Genomic DNA, 19,395 nt, shown 5'->3' with positions numbered 1-19,395 from the left:
GGTAGGAAAGGAAGGGGAGGGTTGGATGGGGAACGAAGGAATGGGTACATGGGTATAGGGGAGGGGAGGGGAGATGACGGGACGCGTTGAAGGAGGGGGGAGAGCCGGGAAGGGGAGGCAAGGTGAAGGGGAGGGGGGTGAAAGAGGAGGGGCAAAAAAAAATGGAAGGGAAAGAGGCGAGTTATTAGGGAAGGAATGGAATGAGATGGAGGTGGATTAGTAGAAGATTATGAGATGGGGGATGGGGGGGGGGGCGTACCTGTATGTTGGTAATGTATTTGAAGAAACGTCTTGTCTCAGCCTCCATGGAATGATAATTGTCAGCCCAAGGCTGGAGTAGCAGACCAACACTATTCCTCTCTCCGCTCTGAAAAAGAAAAACATAAAAGAAAATTCATTAGTATAACGTAGACTTTAAATTTCTTACAAATAATTAATCTCTCAGGAAAAAAATCCCGAAAGTCATCAATGAGTTTATGAATTTAAAAATAATAATAGCCTCTGAGAACAGGCAATTAATGTAGGCATATTTTTTCTTCATTGATTGCCTTCAGAAATTCACGACAATGTTGAATGTTGCATGCACAGCATATAGCCAATGTAATATTTTTGAGCGCGAAGCGCGAGGTGAAAACAAATATGTCATAAAGCAACTTCTTTTTATCAATCTCCTTATTCAACTTTATTTCTCCCTCCTTTTTAAGAGGGGGGGGGGGGGTGATAATCTACATCAGACACTGCGTTATGCGCTATTTAAAACTCAAGGGTACGTGCCCGTAGACTAACTTTCTACAGACCCACTGTTATAGCTGAGATTCATAGCTCTGAAAGTAACTTGTCCTTGTCAGCTAAATTAGATCTAGAAGTTGAATGTTATTGATGAGCCCTTGTAATAGCTTACTGATGCTTTTTCCAATCACATCTGTTTTCATCCTCCGTATACAGAATGATTTGGCGGCGATGGGGGGGGGGGGGGGTGGTGATCGCTGACGTTCCGAAATTGAGACAAACATGCTCCCCTTATAGGAAGAAATTGGTAACGTGATTATCTTAGTGATTTATCCAAACTCGACTTGCGAAGACGTCAAATCGTGGTTAGATTTTCGGTTTTACCAATCGAAACTGGAGAATTAGATTAGATTGTATTTTATTCTCGGTAGGCAAGTTGATATAAAGCGGGCTCATCGCATTGACAGACATTTTTAAAAGATTCTTTATCCTGACAAAATGTACAACATGGTTGTGGAGACTGAGCATAGAGATTAAACAGGAATACTCCAGGCTGAAAATAATATGACTTGAAAAGATAAAATAATTATATAATCAGACAAACAAAACACTGACAATTTCATCAAAATCGTACAAGGAATAACAAAGTTTAGTACGACATTTTAAAACTTTGAATTATTTGGGTGAAACAGTTCTCTGGATGTATTCATGAATGAGCAAGGCTTTATCCCCACATATTCTTTTGTATTCTATTACATGCAATTATAATTATTTAGATTTTGTCCACCAAGAATGAATAAAACTGGATTGACAACTGGTATAATGCATTTAGATAATCATTGTTGCAACTTAGAGATATATCATACACATATAAACGAAAAGATAAAGATAAAGGAAAATATGCATATACATGATGACGTGCAAAACAGTTTTCACAAAATATTGCTATATATTAAAATCCAATAACTTCGTTAGTTGTTGTCAGTTTTGGGTGAAATTTTCAGCGTTTTGCTCGATGGATTTTACTCTATTGATTTAGATAAATTCTTTTTCGGTACAGATTCGGTGCCGTTACAGAAGTTGTGGCAGTAGTGGTGTTGATGATGTTAGTAGTGGTGGTGGTGGTGGTGGTGGTAGTAATAGTGTTGATGATGGTAGTAATGGTGTTGATGATGGTATTAGTGGTGGAGGTGGTGGTATGGTGGTGGTGGTGGTGGTGTTGATGATGGTAGTAATGGTTTTGATAATGGTAGTAATGGTGTTGATGATGGTAATAATGGTGTTGATGATGGTAGTTAGTGGTGGTGGTGGTATGGTGGTGGTGGTGCTGATGGTGGTAGTAATGGTTTTGATAATGATAGTAATGGTGTTGATGATGGTAATAATGGTGTTGATGATGGTAGTTAGTGGTGGTGGTGGTGGTATGGTGGTGGTGGTGGTGGTGATGGTGTTGGTGGTGGAATGGTGGTGGAGGATCGCAGTGGTAGCCGCAGAGTGGTGGTAATGGCGGCGGTAACGGAAGTTAGCTTCAGAAGCGGTCTTCAGAATATTATAAGGAACATGTATCATATCTAGTTTTTTGTGAGTGAAAGATAATAAGAGGCGGTTGACCTACAATGTATTCATTATTTTTTCATGCAGATTAAAACATTTGGACATTATAAAAAGAAGTCCATCTAACGCAGTAGAACGTTTCATGGAGTAATAATTGGTTATTCCATTATCTCCGAGTACAACCAGCAGACAACGTATACAGTTTTCCATTATAACCTCGATCCCAGTCTCTTCCCGTACATAGTTCAAGCATAGAGATCAAGTCTAAGATTGTTTACATCATAAATCTGAAATGCTTTCCAACAGGAATGTAAACAAGTCGTATTTCAAGCAGAGGGACCGCTTGCACGAGATAACCTTTTCAATATTCTACCGAGAATAAAAGGAGGCAAGAAGATGATTCAACACCCCCCGTCGCAGCGACTGACTCCCTTTTTCTCTCCCACCCCTTACCCTCTCTCCCTTTTCACCCCTCTTTTCAATCTCCATCTTCACTCTCTTTCCTTGTGTTTCCATCCCTCCCTCCCCCTCCACACTCTAACCATAACCATAATACACATTTTCACCCGTTCCCCTCACCTCTCCCGACCCCCTCTGTTCCCCCCTCTTCTCCTCACCCCTCTCTTCCCCTGTGTTTTTCTCCCTCCCCATAAAGTTGGTAGTGGTATTGATTTTTTTTACCTGCTTGCTAAGAGAGAATGCTCGTAAGTAAGCAACCAGAGGACCGCCGACTTAAGGTCCTATCCGAGGGTCCTGGTAATGAGGATAAATGCCTTACCAAAGGGCACCAGCGCACCAAGTGGGAATCGAACCCGGGTCACCGGAATCCGAAACCCCCGCTCTACCGATTGAGCTATCGTTCCTTTCTCTGTTCTCACTACCCCTTCATCTCTCAATCTTTCTAATCAATTATAGAACATCATTCAATCTTCCCTGCAAATGAATAAGAAAAGGGTGAAATCCAAAGGGATGAATCGCCCTTTCACACGGTAAAAAAATAAATCGTAATTTGAATGATGATTCCTGTGAAAAATAAGGCTAATGACGAATTTTTAGCACGTGTGAAACCAAACTAAAACGTGAATAGAATCACGAACGCTAATCACAGTCACGAATTCAAATTCTACTCCAGAGGTGAATTCCAGTTCCATTCCATTCAAACCACAGTTTTTGAGTGAGCGTGTGAAAGGTACGATGATTCTAAAGACGAATTGCAATCATCAATACAATGATGATTCAAGATTCACGTGTGAAAAGGCCCATAGAAGACATGCAGAGAGGGGGGGGGGTCGACACTATTATTTTGACATTTTGACCATCTTTATGATAATGACCTACATGATAAATACAACCTACTTTTAAGAAAACCCACCTTAGTTATTTTTATCATTACTCGTATTTACTTTGCTCTCATCATAGATTACCGATATAATGACACGTTGATGATGCTGATGGGTCTTAATTGGGCAAAGTAATGTCATTGATTCTGTAAATGGGCATTCATCAAAACCATTTCCCGCTAATGTTGTTTATCTTGTAGAATTCACATGCCGACAAAAGATTCCGACACAAATTACTCACCACCTCAACTGGCCTTTTTATGGAGTATTCCATTATTTTGGAAAACGTCTCTTCTTCCTCCTCCTCCTCCTCTAAGTCTCTGTCTGTCTATCTGTCTGTCACCCCCTCCTTCTGCCTCTGTTTTACCACCTCCCTCTCTTACCCCCATCCCCCCCGCCTCTCTTTCCATTATATGTCATTCTATTTGTCTGTTCCTCCCTTTGTTTTCTACTTTCTCCAACTTGAACCAGAGCAAACGCCATTCTCGAGATCTTTATGTAATGTACGATGAAATTAGTGTATGCTCTTATATTGTAATTCAACCTGCCGGCTGACTTAAAGGGATGCTCCGGGCTGAAAATATGTCTAAGTAAATAAGTAGAGTAAAATTCACAGAGCAAAATGCTGAAAATTTGATCAAAATCGGATAACAAATAATGAAGTTATTGAATTTTAAAAATTTGCATTATTCCGGTGAAACAGTTCTAGGCACGTCGTTATGAATATTCATTTAGGTGGGCTGATGGTGTCTTATCCCCACTTGTTCTTTTGTATTTTATCATATGAAATTAGGTTTATTCAAAAATTTTCTACCAAGAACTAAATCAATTGGATTGACAACTGATTAAGTGCATTAGTTATTAATTGCCGCAACTTATTTTGTCATAACGGAGACACATCATTTACACATGTATGAAAAAATGAAACATTTATGATTTCATGTAATTTGTGACATCATCAGCCCACCTGGTGAATATTCAAGACAATGTGCATATAGCTGTTTTCACAAAATATTTATAAACTTTAAATTCAATAACTTCGCTATTTGTAATCCAATTTTGATGAAATGTTCAGCATTTTGCTCTGTGAATTTTACTCATTTATTTAGATAAAAATATTTTCAGCCCGAACCATCCCTTTAATAGGTTGCCGGGCCTGGTTCCTTGACATGATCTTTAATAAAGACATGATGTTCGTTTCTCCAAGTTCTCTTTCTTTCATCCGACCTATCAAGACATTCGTTGCATGCGCAGTTTGCTCAGTTGACTGACTAGGAACCAATCACAATCGTTCTTTCAAATTAGCGATTACGGAGCCCAGGTTGTGATTTGGAGGTTTGAGCAACGACTCACAATACGAAAGATAATATTGACACACCCGTCGTTCGTGTATTTCGAACATTTACACATATTATGCTATTGACACAGGAGAAAAGTAGCACCGAAGAAATTCCAAAGGGGTTGAGAGTGCGAAGACACTGACTGAAGAGTCCGAATGCTTCTTTCATACCAAATGCGCGAAGCGCACTCTACAGAAAATGTTAATTAATGTAAACGTATAAACTAACGAAATATTGCCTTGAAATATAATATATTCGACATGATTTTACGAGACGGGGCCCCCGATTCTTACGAATATGCATGTCGCCTATACATGGTCCCATCATATAACCTTCATGGTCATCACCCGTCATGTGCGTAAAGAGCGAAGGTGTGACGCACGCATTTCATGGTACATCGAATAATTCAGTCAGGCATGTTGAAGACTCGTTGCGCCGCACTCATCCCGGCGCATCTTGGAGAAAACTCATGATTTTTTTTAGCGATGGCAATTAATCGTTCCAGTCTACCAATCATGGAGTCCAAGGTGTTAAATGGAACCAATTTGGCATGTTTGGTTATTTCATGAAATATGAATGATTAACATTGGTTCCTTACACAAACGCATACTATTTCATTTTAAAAACAGCACGACACCAAAGATGAGTCTGGACTAACAATGCTAAATGCTGTATAGAATTGTGACATGGGATGGTGTGTATAGTTTCCAAAAAATGTAAAAGGAAGCATGTTATGTATTTCATTTCAAACATCATTCAATATTTACAACACGCATTATTGCAAATGTTTGATTTATCATCTTCATTTTCAACATAACATGATCGTGTGAATAAATTCTCCCTGTCCTTTCCATGTCCTCTTAGCGAAATATATAGGCCATATCTAATAGATTTTTGTTCAAATACCATCACCCCTCATTTGAAGTAGCAGATGCTCAATTGTTTTAGAAGTAAAAGAGGGTATATACCGTACATATTATGTTTCAACATGTGGCAATTAGACCCCCAGAAATACATCCACGACGTCTCATAGATAAATGGCGCTATGAAAATGTCGTTCATCATCATCATCCATCATCATCATCATCATCATCATCATCATCATCGTCATCATCATCGTCATCATCATCATTATCATAATCATCATCATCACCACCATTATCACCATCATTATCATCGTCGTCGTCATCATCATCATCGCCATCATCATCATCATCATCATCGTCATCATCACCATCATCATCACCATCAACATGTTTAACATCACCATCTTCAAATTTGTTTCGAAAAAAACAACCTCTTTTATTTCTCCCAAGACCCCCTTACGCTCGGCACATATAATACCGAAGCTAACAGAGGAGGAAGAACAAGAAGAAGATGTAGGTCTCATTTCCAGCTGTTGAAATAAATTTTCATTCTTATCATTTACTCTTCTTGACATTTAGTTATTGAAGATTCAACTGGGGAATGCAATTGACAATCGCATTTCAAAGCACGGCATCGTCAACCCCCATCCCCTCATAATTTCTTTCAGAAATTATTCACTTATCAAAAAGTATAGGCGCCATCAAGTTGGGGGCTCCATCACTGCGGCACTATCTAAACTGAATTCCTGAATTACATAACTCATTTCAAACTTTAAGCCTATATGTTTCATGTACGTACATGTATATCCCAACTGTCAATCTGTGCTATAAATAAACAATATCATTATCATATCATAAACAGGAACAACTGTTATATAATAATGATAATGCTACTCATGTCAATATTCCAGCGCTCAAACCAGATACAGGGATCTACGTCCACCTTCCCTTTGAGAAAGAGTAAAAAAAAAATCTAATTTAAAAATGTCGTGCAGCAGCCTATACGGGAGAGAGTCGTCACGCCCCATCCCCTTCTACAAATGGGGGAGGGGGTCACGAATTCGCCGCGTATGCATATGATAAATGCAGTTGTTATTATATTTTTAGACGAAAACTTGATAGTTGTGGTAAACCTTAATAAATCGGACTAGACGCTCACGGTCAAACGGTAATGAATAATAACGAGTTTTTGCAATCGCAACGGGGACAGATTCTACAACATAGTAAATCTATTTGAAAATCCCAGCCGAGATGTCTTTGTCGAAAATTGGTGAATCGGGAGAGCAGGGTCCCGTAATACAAAGGTTAGCAATTAATCGTACGCTTGATTTTTACGATTGATTGTACATTGTAGTCGATGCAATCAATCGTAGAAACATGTGTCTACGATCATTGCTAAGCTTTGAGTTACGGGCCCCAGATTGTCCTAAGATTTGGAGTTGAAAAATTGAAGATATGTTGTTTTTCCAGAGTTCAGAACGACAGTTCTGTTTTGAGTCACCGATTTTCGACAAACGGTGCTTTGTCATGAACGGCTTTTGACAACAGATTCTCTGCGTTCCAGAAAGTGTCTGCGTAGTGGTTGCGAAAGCTCCATTATCTTTGAAGGGTACATGTACGCTATACGTGGGATAATACTTGTATCATGAGCACAGAGAAATAAAAGACAGTGAATAACATGAAGTACACCCAAGCTGACTTCGGTTATTCAGACGAATAAATATAATAAAAATGTCTAGTTTTTGGTTTCAATTGTTCATTTTCGCTTCCGAAAATGATCTCTTTTGCGATTGAGACTGCGATCAACATTGTTATCGTCTTACACTCGTCTAGCATTGTTTATCGTTTTACAAATTAACTCGGCAAATCTTCCATCGTTTTTTAACAGGTCAATGTTTTATTGACACTGTCCTTGACACAAATACAATTCAAGTCAAAATTGACAAACCCTTTAAGTCAAGGTGTGAACAAAAAATCAACCCAAACTCAAGACGAAAATTATCGTATAAGGAAGTAGAATATTAATGGAGCACTAGCTGGGTGCAAAGATAATCATTAGCGGTTAATAGAAGGATCTCTTTTTACATGTATGATTATATTGCAGGATTTTAGGGAAAAAATGAAAAAAACACCACAAAACATCTGGAATTACTCATTTTTTTCATGTGCTAAAATTATCCATATAACGACACATACCGAGACAAAGATTATAAAGATCGAAGAACAGGAAATATGAGGATGTATTGTGATGAGCATTGCATCTCTAGGATCAAGTATCTATATCCGATTATGAAATAACCTTTGACCTTTACCATAGCAACCACAGTATAAGGCTTTACAGCTCCCAAAGCTGTTTGCTGCATCCCGTTATTTAAATCATTTGAGCCCCATCCCACCCCTAAAAATCCTTACCCAATCATATTACGATGAAATCAAATTCAAGGTACAGTAGTTGCAATGGTTCCACAGTAATCGTAAATCGTGTAAATCCTTTTTGAAACGAGGCCCCTGTTCAGACCATTCGGACCAGTTTCCACAGACGAAACCTGGCAGTGACCCAAATTATTCTCCATTACGTAATGATAGGTGGTGACCGCTAATAAAAACAATCCCCGAGGATATCATGGATTATGAAGGTGAATCTAGATTTATTACCCAATTGTGTGTCCTCATAAGGTCACAGACGACTATAGACTCGTTCATAGTGGTCTGCTCAAGAGTGACCATGGTGAGGTTTTCATTTCCAGGGCCCGATAAACATGTTGAAAAAGGGGGTTATAATGATAACAAAAAATAATAAGAAGAAAAAAATCCGCAACTTAATTTTTAACGAGAACAAAACTTGACATGTGGGAATCTCGCTTGATTATTTATTTCATAATGCATGTTTTCAACCGTCCCCCAAAATGAATTTTATAAAAGTGTTATTTGAGTATAGACGTCACATTACTTCAATGTCCAACATAGGGGGAGGGCTTAATGGGGGGGGGGGCAGAGTTGACCCAGAATGGGCAAATGGTCAGAAGAATGAAATAATAACAGTTAGACGAGACCAAGTTCAATTAACCGGCAGGCAAATTTCCAACCTTTTTATTGATTCTTTGTCGTTTGGTGCAGATGAGTCAATGAAAAATACGAACCCGCGTGCTATTATTCTCTCATTTTTATTTCTTTCACTGTTTATATTATTTACAAGAGGGTTGCCACAAGTTGTATTTATCTAATTTCTTTCAATGCATATCACGTCATATCCCAAAAACAATCTACTCAACTGTGTCTATACTATATTTTCTTCTACCCCGGCTTGTAAACAACATTTTGCTGAGAAGGTGGAGTCAAGCAAGAGTAAAAGAAACGATTTTGTCCGAACGATCTTATTGTGTCTCTATAAAGCCTACTGTAATATATTTTTAGATTGGGACAAAAAAATCCTTGATCATGACTGCGACTTTACAGGTTCCAATAATGCAACAAACATCCTCGAACCAATATTCTTTCCTTGTATCTGGTATGCCTATAGATCAAAGTCATAAAGACAAAGCCAACTACTATATTGGATTTATACCAGATCTGGCATTTCATATTCATCCCCACTGGTGCATGAATATTGCTCAGTCGTTAGAATGCAATTTAATTTTGGATTCTATATTGTGGTATTGTATCCACAAATACTGAAAGAGGAGATAGATAGGATTATACCAATGCCTCAAAATGCCAGTCGATGAAAATGACAAATGAAAAATGTCTTCTTTTTTCGATTTTATCATTTTCTATTCCTCGTTTCATAATATTTCTATACACTCTAAAATGGGTAAAATGGGAACATGCATGTTTGTTGGGTAAAAAGATACAAAATATTTTGTAAATTTTACGCAAAGTTGCGTTGAAATTTACCCTTCAAACATGCATTTTGCCAAATCATGACAATATTGGGGGGGGGGGGGAATTACCCAGCAAACATGCATGTTTGAAGTCGAGGCGACCCAGATTGGCTGGCTCCTCCAAAAATGCGCCTTTGAATGTCTTTGACAGATACATGGCGCTATACATGTATGTACAAATGTGCATCATCATCATCATCAATATTGGGTAAATTTTTACTCTCTGTTTTTAAAAGTGTATACAGCCGGGCCCGGTTTCATAAAGGGTAGCAATCGATCGTAAGGCTGAATTTATGATTGATCATGCACAATTAACAATGCAATCATTAATGTAGCTTTTTGGACTGTGTATAAATCAATTTTGTTACGTAATTACAGGAAAGTAGACAATAGACCATCAAATCTAACGTTTTTATTTAAATCAGAATTGCGTAGGAGACTAGAAATGAACAAAAACTGTACTGGTAAATCTTTGTATCGTCTTCCGTATGTATTATTTGATTATGTTTAATGTATTTTGATATAAATGTGAAATGTATATACAGATGATTAAATAAATGCTATTGAAAAAAAAAAAAAAAAAAAAAAACAATGCAATCAATTGTAAAAATCAGACCCATAAAATCACTAAGATTTATGTTACCATGGTAATGGGGGCTGTTTATTTTTTCAATAAGGAACCTGAACTACTGTCCCACTTATATGTTAAATTATGCAATATCTTATATCATATTGTATCTTATTATGAGAAATGATGAATGCAGATGTTATTCTCTCATAATCAATGTATACGCTGACCCCCTTTTTTATCTGCAAGGCAAAGGGTATATAAAGCCATGATAGAAATCTCATGAAATATACCGACGATGAAGATTAAGAATTGACGGAATGACAAGAATCAAAACTTTCATGACAGGAAGAGATCAAACATGAAACTATTCTTATTCTCTTCTTAAATTGTGATCATCTTCATAATATCTATCTCGAAATAATTTCATTAAAAATATATCATGATACAGAGATTTAACATAATGTTTAAGGTTTGTTTACAATTCGAAAAGATTTTGACTGTATTCAAACATGATAGGAACATGATGTCTCACGAGACAAAATGGGCAAGAAAGTGGTCGGGAAAATGTATACAAGAATAAATGTTGAGTTCAACTCTAGATAGGTCTTCAATCGCTATTGCCAAAGAATACTAAAGTGCCAATGAATTTGAATGTCCAATACTTCATTAATAACTTCTTACTCGATTTTCTCTTTCAACAAGTTTTTCATATCAAGCATTTAATATATGCAAATGTGTCTTGACCTATTCCAATCGAGTTGCGAGCAATTTTAGAAGTTTTTTTAACGTTAAGTGGAGAGAAAACTCTTTCAAAATGCAATATGTTTTTGTCATTACTTCAGGAACAGTTTTTATGAACAAATACTATTACGAATACTCATCGCAATCATCATACTTATGCCCATGGGGTCTATCATCATGATCATCCTGCCATGTCTATCAACAACAGAAATATAATGATTTTTCTGGTATCATCCTTGACAGTTGATTAAATTGATTACCCTGCTCCGAATCACATTCACGAACCGACAGACAAAGATGTCGTTTCCTAGGTCAAAGGCCAAATGTCAAAGGTCACAATGGAATGATACTGGATAAACAGAACATGATCTTGGACGCCCCCCCCCCTCCCAGGGCCCTGTCCACGGAGGATTGTTCTATTGTTAAACATTGTCACAGCATCCCAAAAGACGATAGATAATCCTCCGTGGCCAGGTCCACGCCCACCCACCCCCGTCCCATCCCCTTGTACAGCGGCGCCCCGGTCAATTATTAATTTAATCTGCCATAATTGACATTTATGCTCGATATCTGTCCATGCCACCGGGTAAAAAATACTCTTATTTGCTTTACTAGTCGTATATAGGGGAGTCATCCGCTAGCCATGAATTATTTATTATCCATTTGGGAAATTCCCATTTTGGGATAATTTTGATGAAGGAAGTACGATTATCGTCTAAATCTGTCAAGATCTCCCACTCATTTACTAACAAAATATTATTAGATTAAAAAGGAATATTTCCGTATAATGTGAGCAAGATGTCAGGATGTCCATGGTAACATAAACCTATCTTCATCGCAAACAAAAATACTCCACTCCTACCCACTTCATGTTATGAGCCATTGAAATTTCAGAGGAAAACCGCCAGACAATGCAATCCAGTTTTCCCACTAAATCATCGGATTTAGGTATTATTTGTGTTATACTTCAAAGAACAGAATGCCTGGCTATTGTATAAATGAGAGGGAATTTCGGGCATAAATTCTCACTATTATCAGCCCGTATTTCAAAGCTTTCTGTAACTGTTTCATTTCAGGAGGTGTTTGGTGCATGCGCACAAAGCCGTAGGTTGTAGTTATATTCCATGTAAATTCTCCCCCAATGTTTATGCTCAGTCCCAGGCAATTACTTCTATGTTGTGTATAAAAACAAGACTTAAGGCGCAGTAAATTCTGAGTCATCTGCAGTCCATTTGACAGTGTTGTATTTGACTTTGGCCCTAGATGTCTGGTGGTTTACCTCAATCGACACAGCGGGAGAATGAAGGGTGGCAGAAAAGAAGGAAAAGAGAAAGGGAAGGAGAGGTGGGAGAGAAAGAAAATGGGATGGAACATAGTGGATATAGTAACGGCTTCGTGAGCTAAACATTTTGAGGGGGTCAGACATTGCGTGTGGGGAAAATATCCTTAAAAATCTATGAGGGAGCGAAGCGAGAGAAGATTTTTTTGTTTACCTTATTAATACAAAAATTTCATTTTGTAAAATAGTTGTAACATAGTATTCAGAAAATAATATTATTATCACCAACTTTTCCCTTTATTTTACCTGGTCAAGATTTTTTGGGGGTCCATAGCCCAAGCCACCCCTACCTGTACGCCAGTGGGGCAGAGAAAGAAAGAGGTGGGGATTCTTGGGCAGATATTATTTTGAAGAGAAAAAGTCCAATTATTCATCATCTCTCATGCTCGAAAAGAGATTTTTTTTTTTTTTTTTTGGGGGGGGTAGATTTTCTTCGTATTCTAATGTGAATACTGCAAACGGTGGAAAAAGGGAAATATGAGAAATAGCCACGCATTAATAATAACGCAGTTCTTGTATAGCTCGAACGCCCCTATGTGCTTCCAAAGGACTTGGATAGTATTACCCTGCAACCTTTTCAGCCTTTTTCGAGGAATAAATTCCTGCCAGGTACCCATTCACCTCACCTGGGTTGAGTGCAGCACAATGTGGATGAATTTCTTGCTGAAGGAAATTACGCCATGGCTGGGATTCGAACCCACGACCCTCTTCTGTTTCAAAGTCAGAAGACTAATCCACTGTGCCATAACGCTCCACATTGTTATGTCTTCGGTTATATACGATATGGATTTAATTGCATCCGTGATGGAATTAATACTTTCAAGGTTTTTGTTTTCAGTTGATTCTAGGAATTTCCTTTTTGTTTTCCCTTATAACATGGATCCTTCTCAAGTTGATCTAAGTATGATCCATGATTATTACTTTACCAATTAAGGACAGGATAGCCATGCAACATGGTGTCTCAATGATGCCATTGACCCGAACAGGATATGTTCTAATGTAATTATACCTAGGTCTGACCCAATACAAAGCAAGTAAATCAATCCATACTTTTAATCTATGAAATTATATGTTTTTAAAACCAAAATATTTTTATACAATTTATCACTGCATGAATAACACAAAATTAGCATTTTCGCACTCTATTCGTGAATGAGCCGAGTTGAGCTGCATGAAAATCGAAAACACTTGCAACTTAATTTACTTAAAGGGGTTACTCTGGGATGAAAGTAATTATATCTAGTATAGTAAAAATTAATCGAGGAAAACGCTGAAAGTTTCAACAAAATTTGATACTAAATAACAAAAGTTTTTGAATTATATAACGTTTGAGCAAATTTTTTGAAAGCAATTGGGTGGGCTGATGATGTCACGTCCCCACTTTCATTTGACTTATTTATAGTTTCTACATGAAATCATAACGATTTCATATTTTCATATTTGTATGTATATTATGTCTCCCTTGCAATAAAATAAGTTGCACCAATGATTATCTCACGCATTTAAATCAGTATAGCCAATCCAGTATCTTCATTCTTGGGGAGAAAACTTCGGGAAAATTAAATCTACATTAAATTTAACTTTTTAGCAAACTCATTATGCGACTGTACTTTCGAAATGGTAATATTTCGTCTAAAAGAAACAAAACAAGTGGATAAGTTCGATTTCGCCGGTCAATGAACGAAATTGAGATCCATCGTTAAACATGTCAAGGAGTGCTCAGATGCGTCACATACCATCCGAATCCATTCTTAATAAGCTCATGCCTCTCTCTACCCCCAAGGTGTTGGGAATATCAGGTGTCATTATACCATCATCTTCTTTCATATTATATGATCTGCTCTCGGATGTTGAGAAGAAAGAACTCGTACCTCCGAATCCCATCAGGACGGATTCTCGATATGAAATCAGAAACTACTCGAATGCTTAGGTACTCGTAAAGGTGAAGAATCACGCATTCACTATCTCACCACGCATCGCTTTTCCACACTGAGTACGGTTTAGCTAGGTTTGCAGGCAACATATACAGTCAGAATTGCTGTTGACAATCATAATTATAGGCCTATTTCAGTATGTCTACATGTACTTGCATTTCGCAATCAGTATTATATCATGTTTTCTTCAGTAATACACGATGATCATTTTGAGCAATTTTACCCTGACCAACATAAATGAGAGCAGAGGGGTGTCAAAGGGGGGGGGGGGGGGGTCAGTTTCACTTTTTGAGGGGGTGACCGCCTATGATATCTCAAGAAGTTTCAACAACGGAAAAAAGAGGGAAACTTCGGGGACAATGAAGAAAGAAGGTAGAAGAGTATACAAAGGAAAGGTCTAGATCTTGTAACTATATAACATATTTATAATTCAACTGAAAAATATGGCGACGCATTTAGGTCATCGTTCCTCCTATTAAAATATCTTGTCGCCAACCATAGGTTCAGTATAATAGAAGAAGCTCCTAGCATTTATAATGCATAAATCTCACATCATTATAAACCCATTAGACTTTTGGCGAGTCGATCTTTCGGATGTTTTTTTTTTCTTCCGTTAACAAAAGTCTAACTACCTTGCAGTCAGTCGAACATCATTTCAACAAAATGCATGCGATTTTGAATAAATCATCATCATACAGAACCAGCGGCGTAACAGGGGTCGGTGGCCAGGGAGGGCAAGAGCCTAAACTTTCCCGGTCATATCATGTATTGAACAGGCGTAATGGTGTAATGAGACGACTATTTTGAGAAGGCCAGATATCGCGTATTGGGCAGAATTTATCTTTTAAAAAAGTTGCGAGCGAGCGAAGCGAGCGAACAAAAATTTTGACCTTTTTAATACAAAAATCAAATTTTGTGATAGATTTTGACATGATATCCAGAGAATAATATATTTCACTCTTCTCTCTTTAGATTCCTTTTTTTGTGGTCTGTACGCCACTGTGAACATGATTCTTTGCGGCAGTGAAGAGTAAAAAAAATTAAAAAAAACGAGGGGTGCAGCTACAGCACATGTGCTAAAAAGCTGTCCCGAGCGAGCGAAGCGAGTGAGAAAAAATCACCGCTTCATGAGATTCTAACTTTGAGCTATTTTTTGACATATTCAGTAAATAAAATCATATCCTACACTTTTCCTTTGCTTTTCTTTCCTCCTTTTTTGTTTGTTCTTTGTAGAACTTTTGGGGCCATGGCCCAACCCTTCCATACAAAGTGCTGTGCGGTTGGGGTCCGGGGCGGAGCCCCCGAACTTCATGATATCAAAGCCATTTAAACTTCGCAGATTGCCGCTATTTTAATAAAATCGCAGGTATATATAGAATACAGCTTTTACACAACACATAGATTCAACCCAGTTGCGTAATTAACCAAATATTTTGATGGGGAAAATCATAGCAATGTGGGAAAACTTTGTAAAAAGTGCTAGCGTGCAAAGCGAGCTGGAAAAAAATTGCCTATTGAAATTAAATTATCATTATGTGATATATTTTTCCATTATATATTCAGCAAATAACACATTTCATTGTTTCCATTCATTTCATTATACGTTGTCTCCTATAATTTCTTTTATTTCCTCTTGGGTGTGGAACCAAGATCCCCCCCCCCCCCTCGCGCCTGTATGCGAGTGATTGAACATGATTGAACGGGGGGCGTTATAGAGCCATTTGAAGGTTATAAATAAAGAGCCTGCTTGGGGTCTGGGGCAAAGCCCCGGTAGCTTATTTGAATATAATTTAGCAAACTTATAGTACAATGTTGTTTGCAGTCCATCTTTCTTCCCACTCATTAATTTCAATCATCGGCAGCCCGGTCATGTTATTGTTTTTTTTCTTGTCCCTCTTCTTTGTTTTCCAATTTAGCTTTTGACTAATCCCATTCTACCTACGTTTCCCGCTATCGTTTGCCATTTTTTCATCTTTTGATTTATTTCCCACGGTGCTATTGCATTACATAAGCCTTTTTCAGAATGATTTGTTCTTTCTCAATTGTTCCTTTTTTGTACATTTCCCGCTTTCCTTCCTTTCCCATTAAAAAAATTCATCGTTTTGTTTTCCCTGTCCCTTTCCTTTCCCCTCTTTCCTTTTCCCCTGCCTTCCCCTTTCCCTTTCTTTCTTCCTCCTTTTTTTTCCTTTTCCCGCTTTTCTTTTATTTTCCCGGTGAAATCCGCCAGGGGGGGGGCAACTTGCCCCCCCCTGCCCCCCCCCGCCTGTTACGCCACTGTACAGAACTGGGAATAAATCAGAAGAAATTAAAAATAATAATAACAAGAAGGAAAACCCAAAACAAAGCAAGCACTATTTATACTTTGTTTTGGATTCAGTCAATATTGGGTTAAAAAAATGTTTGAGGTCATTTACTGATTTAGTTCAGAACTGAGATACGACTTTGCGAATGGACCGTTATGGTAACCATGGTAGCATAACTCAGCAGCGAATCAAAATCAAGGTTTCCTTGGAACATTCGTCGTATACATGAAATGGGGGTACTGATTAGAATAAGACGTCAATTCTTGGGAGCGTTTCATGAAAGAATTTGTCGGATATTATGTCCGACAAAGTCTCTTTTATTCGACAGTTACCATAGTAACAGTACTTCCAGCCAATCAAAATCAAGGAGAGTTATAAGTTGAAGAAACGCTCTCGGACCAAACTTCTATAGTTCTAGTGAAAAAAAAGAACAAGTGACAGAATAAAGCAATTTTTATGATAGGCATGTACTTTCAAAGTTTCAGTGAATACTAAACGCAACCATATTTTTTTTGCTGGAAGTGTAAAATCATAAATTATATTTCGGCAATTATCAATACCCGTACATGCAGTGACCTATTGCAGGTGATACCGACTGCCCTAATAAAGGTATTCGAACATTCTCACCCCTCCCACCAGCTGTCTCACCCCCATTATCCATCTGCCTTGATGATTCTTTCTGATTGACTATGATGCCGTGTCTCATGTTTGTGACAGAGTTTATCAATGTTTCATTTGCCTGTCACACTGACTGATCGCGCGCGGCAACAAAATAATGCTTGCAGTCTGCTGCGGGCATAGTTTTCGCTTAGTGCACTATCCAGAGTCTGGAGCGGTAAGACTAGACTCACTCATATACCGTGGCTTCTTCTGCATGTTGCACTGCAAAAACTCCGGTGTTGATTTAACACCAGCCCGGAATCTATATATGTCCACACCAGAGAAGTGTTAAACAACACCAGTTTCGTTTTGGTCTAACACCAGATAGGTGTTTATACAACACCAATTAGTATTAAAACAGCATCGGTTCGATTCCAAACTGGTGTTGTTTCAATACTTCTCTGGGGTGGACATAATATAGACTCTGGGCTGGTGTTAAATCAACACCGGAGTTTTTGCAGTGTGTTAGTGTTTATTTGGGTTTTAAGGCACTTACCATTCAGACGTGAATATATTCCATAGAGATATGTACCTCTATGATATTTACACACAGGGTTCGCAGTGTAGTCTTCACTTTAGACATGGTATCATTATTTCTTTTGTCAAAATATCAAATTTGAGTCTGTTTGAAGACTAATATCAATGCTTAGCAACATCTCATTTAAGCCCATCAAGGGCCGGGCCAAGTTGTTATATAGGCCTAAAGGGCACAGCAAGTTGGTCGAGTTTTCCTACCCCCAAATTATTGTCTCACCTAAATCTGACATAGATAATTTATCTCGTTTTTTTAACCCAACACGCCCAAAGAACCCAATCCGCTCAGCATCCCCCTGTCCAAGATCATTTATGTAAATGCATAAATGTATGAACTATCTTATCAGTAACAAAACAATTTTCCAGGTATATTTATAAACCCCCCGGCCATTCCCTTGTAATAACTAAAACGACGCAATATCTGAACTAGAGTCCAATAGCACAACCGTTGCACAGAAAGCAAAATAACTAGGCTAAAAATAACGACAGCTTACAAAAAACAACAAAACATGAAACTTGAAAATGAACATACTATACTTTGCTTACAATATTGAAAAAAATAGGTGAAATCAACCGCAATGTCTGTTTACAATGTTTGCCCTTCATATGTCTCACAGTCACAGCGGATCACTTGTTTAAGAATAAATCAAAATTTATCCACCCAAGGGGGCCATTTTAACTGACCGATTTCTTCCATATATAGCTCTGCTGCTCGCAAGTTGAGTAACTACATCGGTGGATTGTTATAAAACTTGACCTTCTGTGTCTAACATTTAAATGATGTGAACAGATGTGTACGCAAAGGAATAAGGGAGGGGTTAGCCCGAAAGCAAATCTTATGATTTTTTTTAAACCGATCAGGGGGTATCCTTGAACCATGGAATTCACGACTCCCTGTTTGATCGTTTAAACTTTATCTATCGTCTGCTTTAGAATAGTTCTTCTATGGTAGATGACATTGGCGTACAGATGGAGGCTTGGGGGCTATGACCCCCACCCCCCCACACACACACACACTTAAACAGTTCCACGACCCCCCCCCCAAATAAAAAGAAGAGAGAGAGAGAGAGAAACAGAAGAAGAAAAGGAAAGAAAACATTGTAAGATATGATGTTCTTTCCTGAATATTATGTCAAAGTCAATCATTATAGTCTCCAAGCACAGACTCACATTTGACATTCTAACAAATAATGCCAATGTCTAGAGTTAAGACTAGATGCCAAACTCTCTGTCTGCGTCAAATAAGAGCCAGCCACAGAACATGGTGAATCTAGTCTCACTACTTCAGACTCTGCATCATGCACTTGCCTATGCGAATTGCGAAACCCTAGTATATGCCTGCAGATCAGCCTATATCACAAAGTTAGATTTTAATTTTGAAAAGAAAAATAATTTTCCTCGCTCGCTTCCCTCTCTCGGGACTTTAAAGAAATTTTGTCACACACCAAACGTTGCGTTGTGTCCCCTCATTTTTTTGCACATTACGCTTCTACTGGTTGATGAAAATAATCCGAATAGGAGGAAAATCTGAAAGTACCTTTATATAAACAAAATGGTAATATAATCATGGCGAGAAGGCGAGAAAATGATTCGATTCGAGAAA

At 38.0% G+C, this 19,395-nt stretch overlaps 1 protein-coding gene across 1 annotated transcript in view; it reads right to left on the bottom strand.

Moving 5' to 3' along the window:
• Window positions 1–363, bottom strand: part of LOC129259414 (probable methyltransferase-like protein 24) — a 7,435-nt gene extending 7,072 nt beyond the window's left edge. Inside the window, exon 1 of the mRNA XM_064098563.1 lies at window positions 260–363. Coding sequence (XP_063954633.1) covers window positions 260–307 — 48 coding nt within the window. The 5' untranslated portion in view covers window positions 308–363. The remainder of the gene's footprint in view (window positions 1–259) is intronic.
• Between the last annotated feature and the right edge of the window lie 19,032 nt (window positions 364–19,395).

Source organism: Lytechinus pictus, chromosome 4 (genome assembly GCF_037042905.1).
Source record: "Lytechinus pictus isolate F3 Inbred chromosome 4, Lp3.0, whole genome shotgun sequence".
Classification (NCBI taxonomy): domain Eukaryota; kingdom Metazoa; phylum Echinodermata; class Echinoidea; order Temnopleuroida; family Toxopneustidae; genus Lytechinus; species Lytechinus pictus.
The sequence above is the reverse complement of the archived record's forward strand: the minus strand, read 5'-3'. Positions and strand labels throughout refer to the sequence as shown.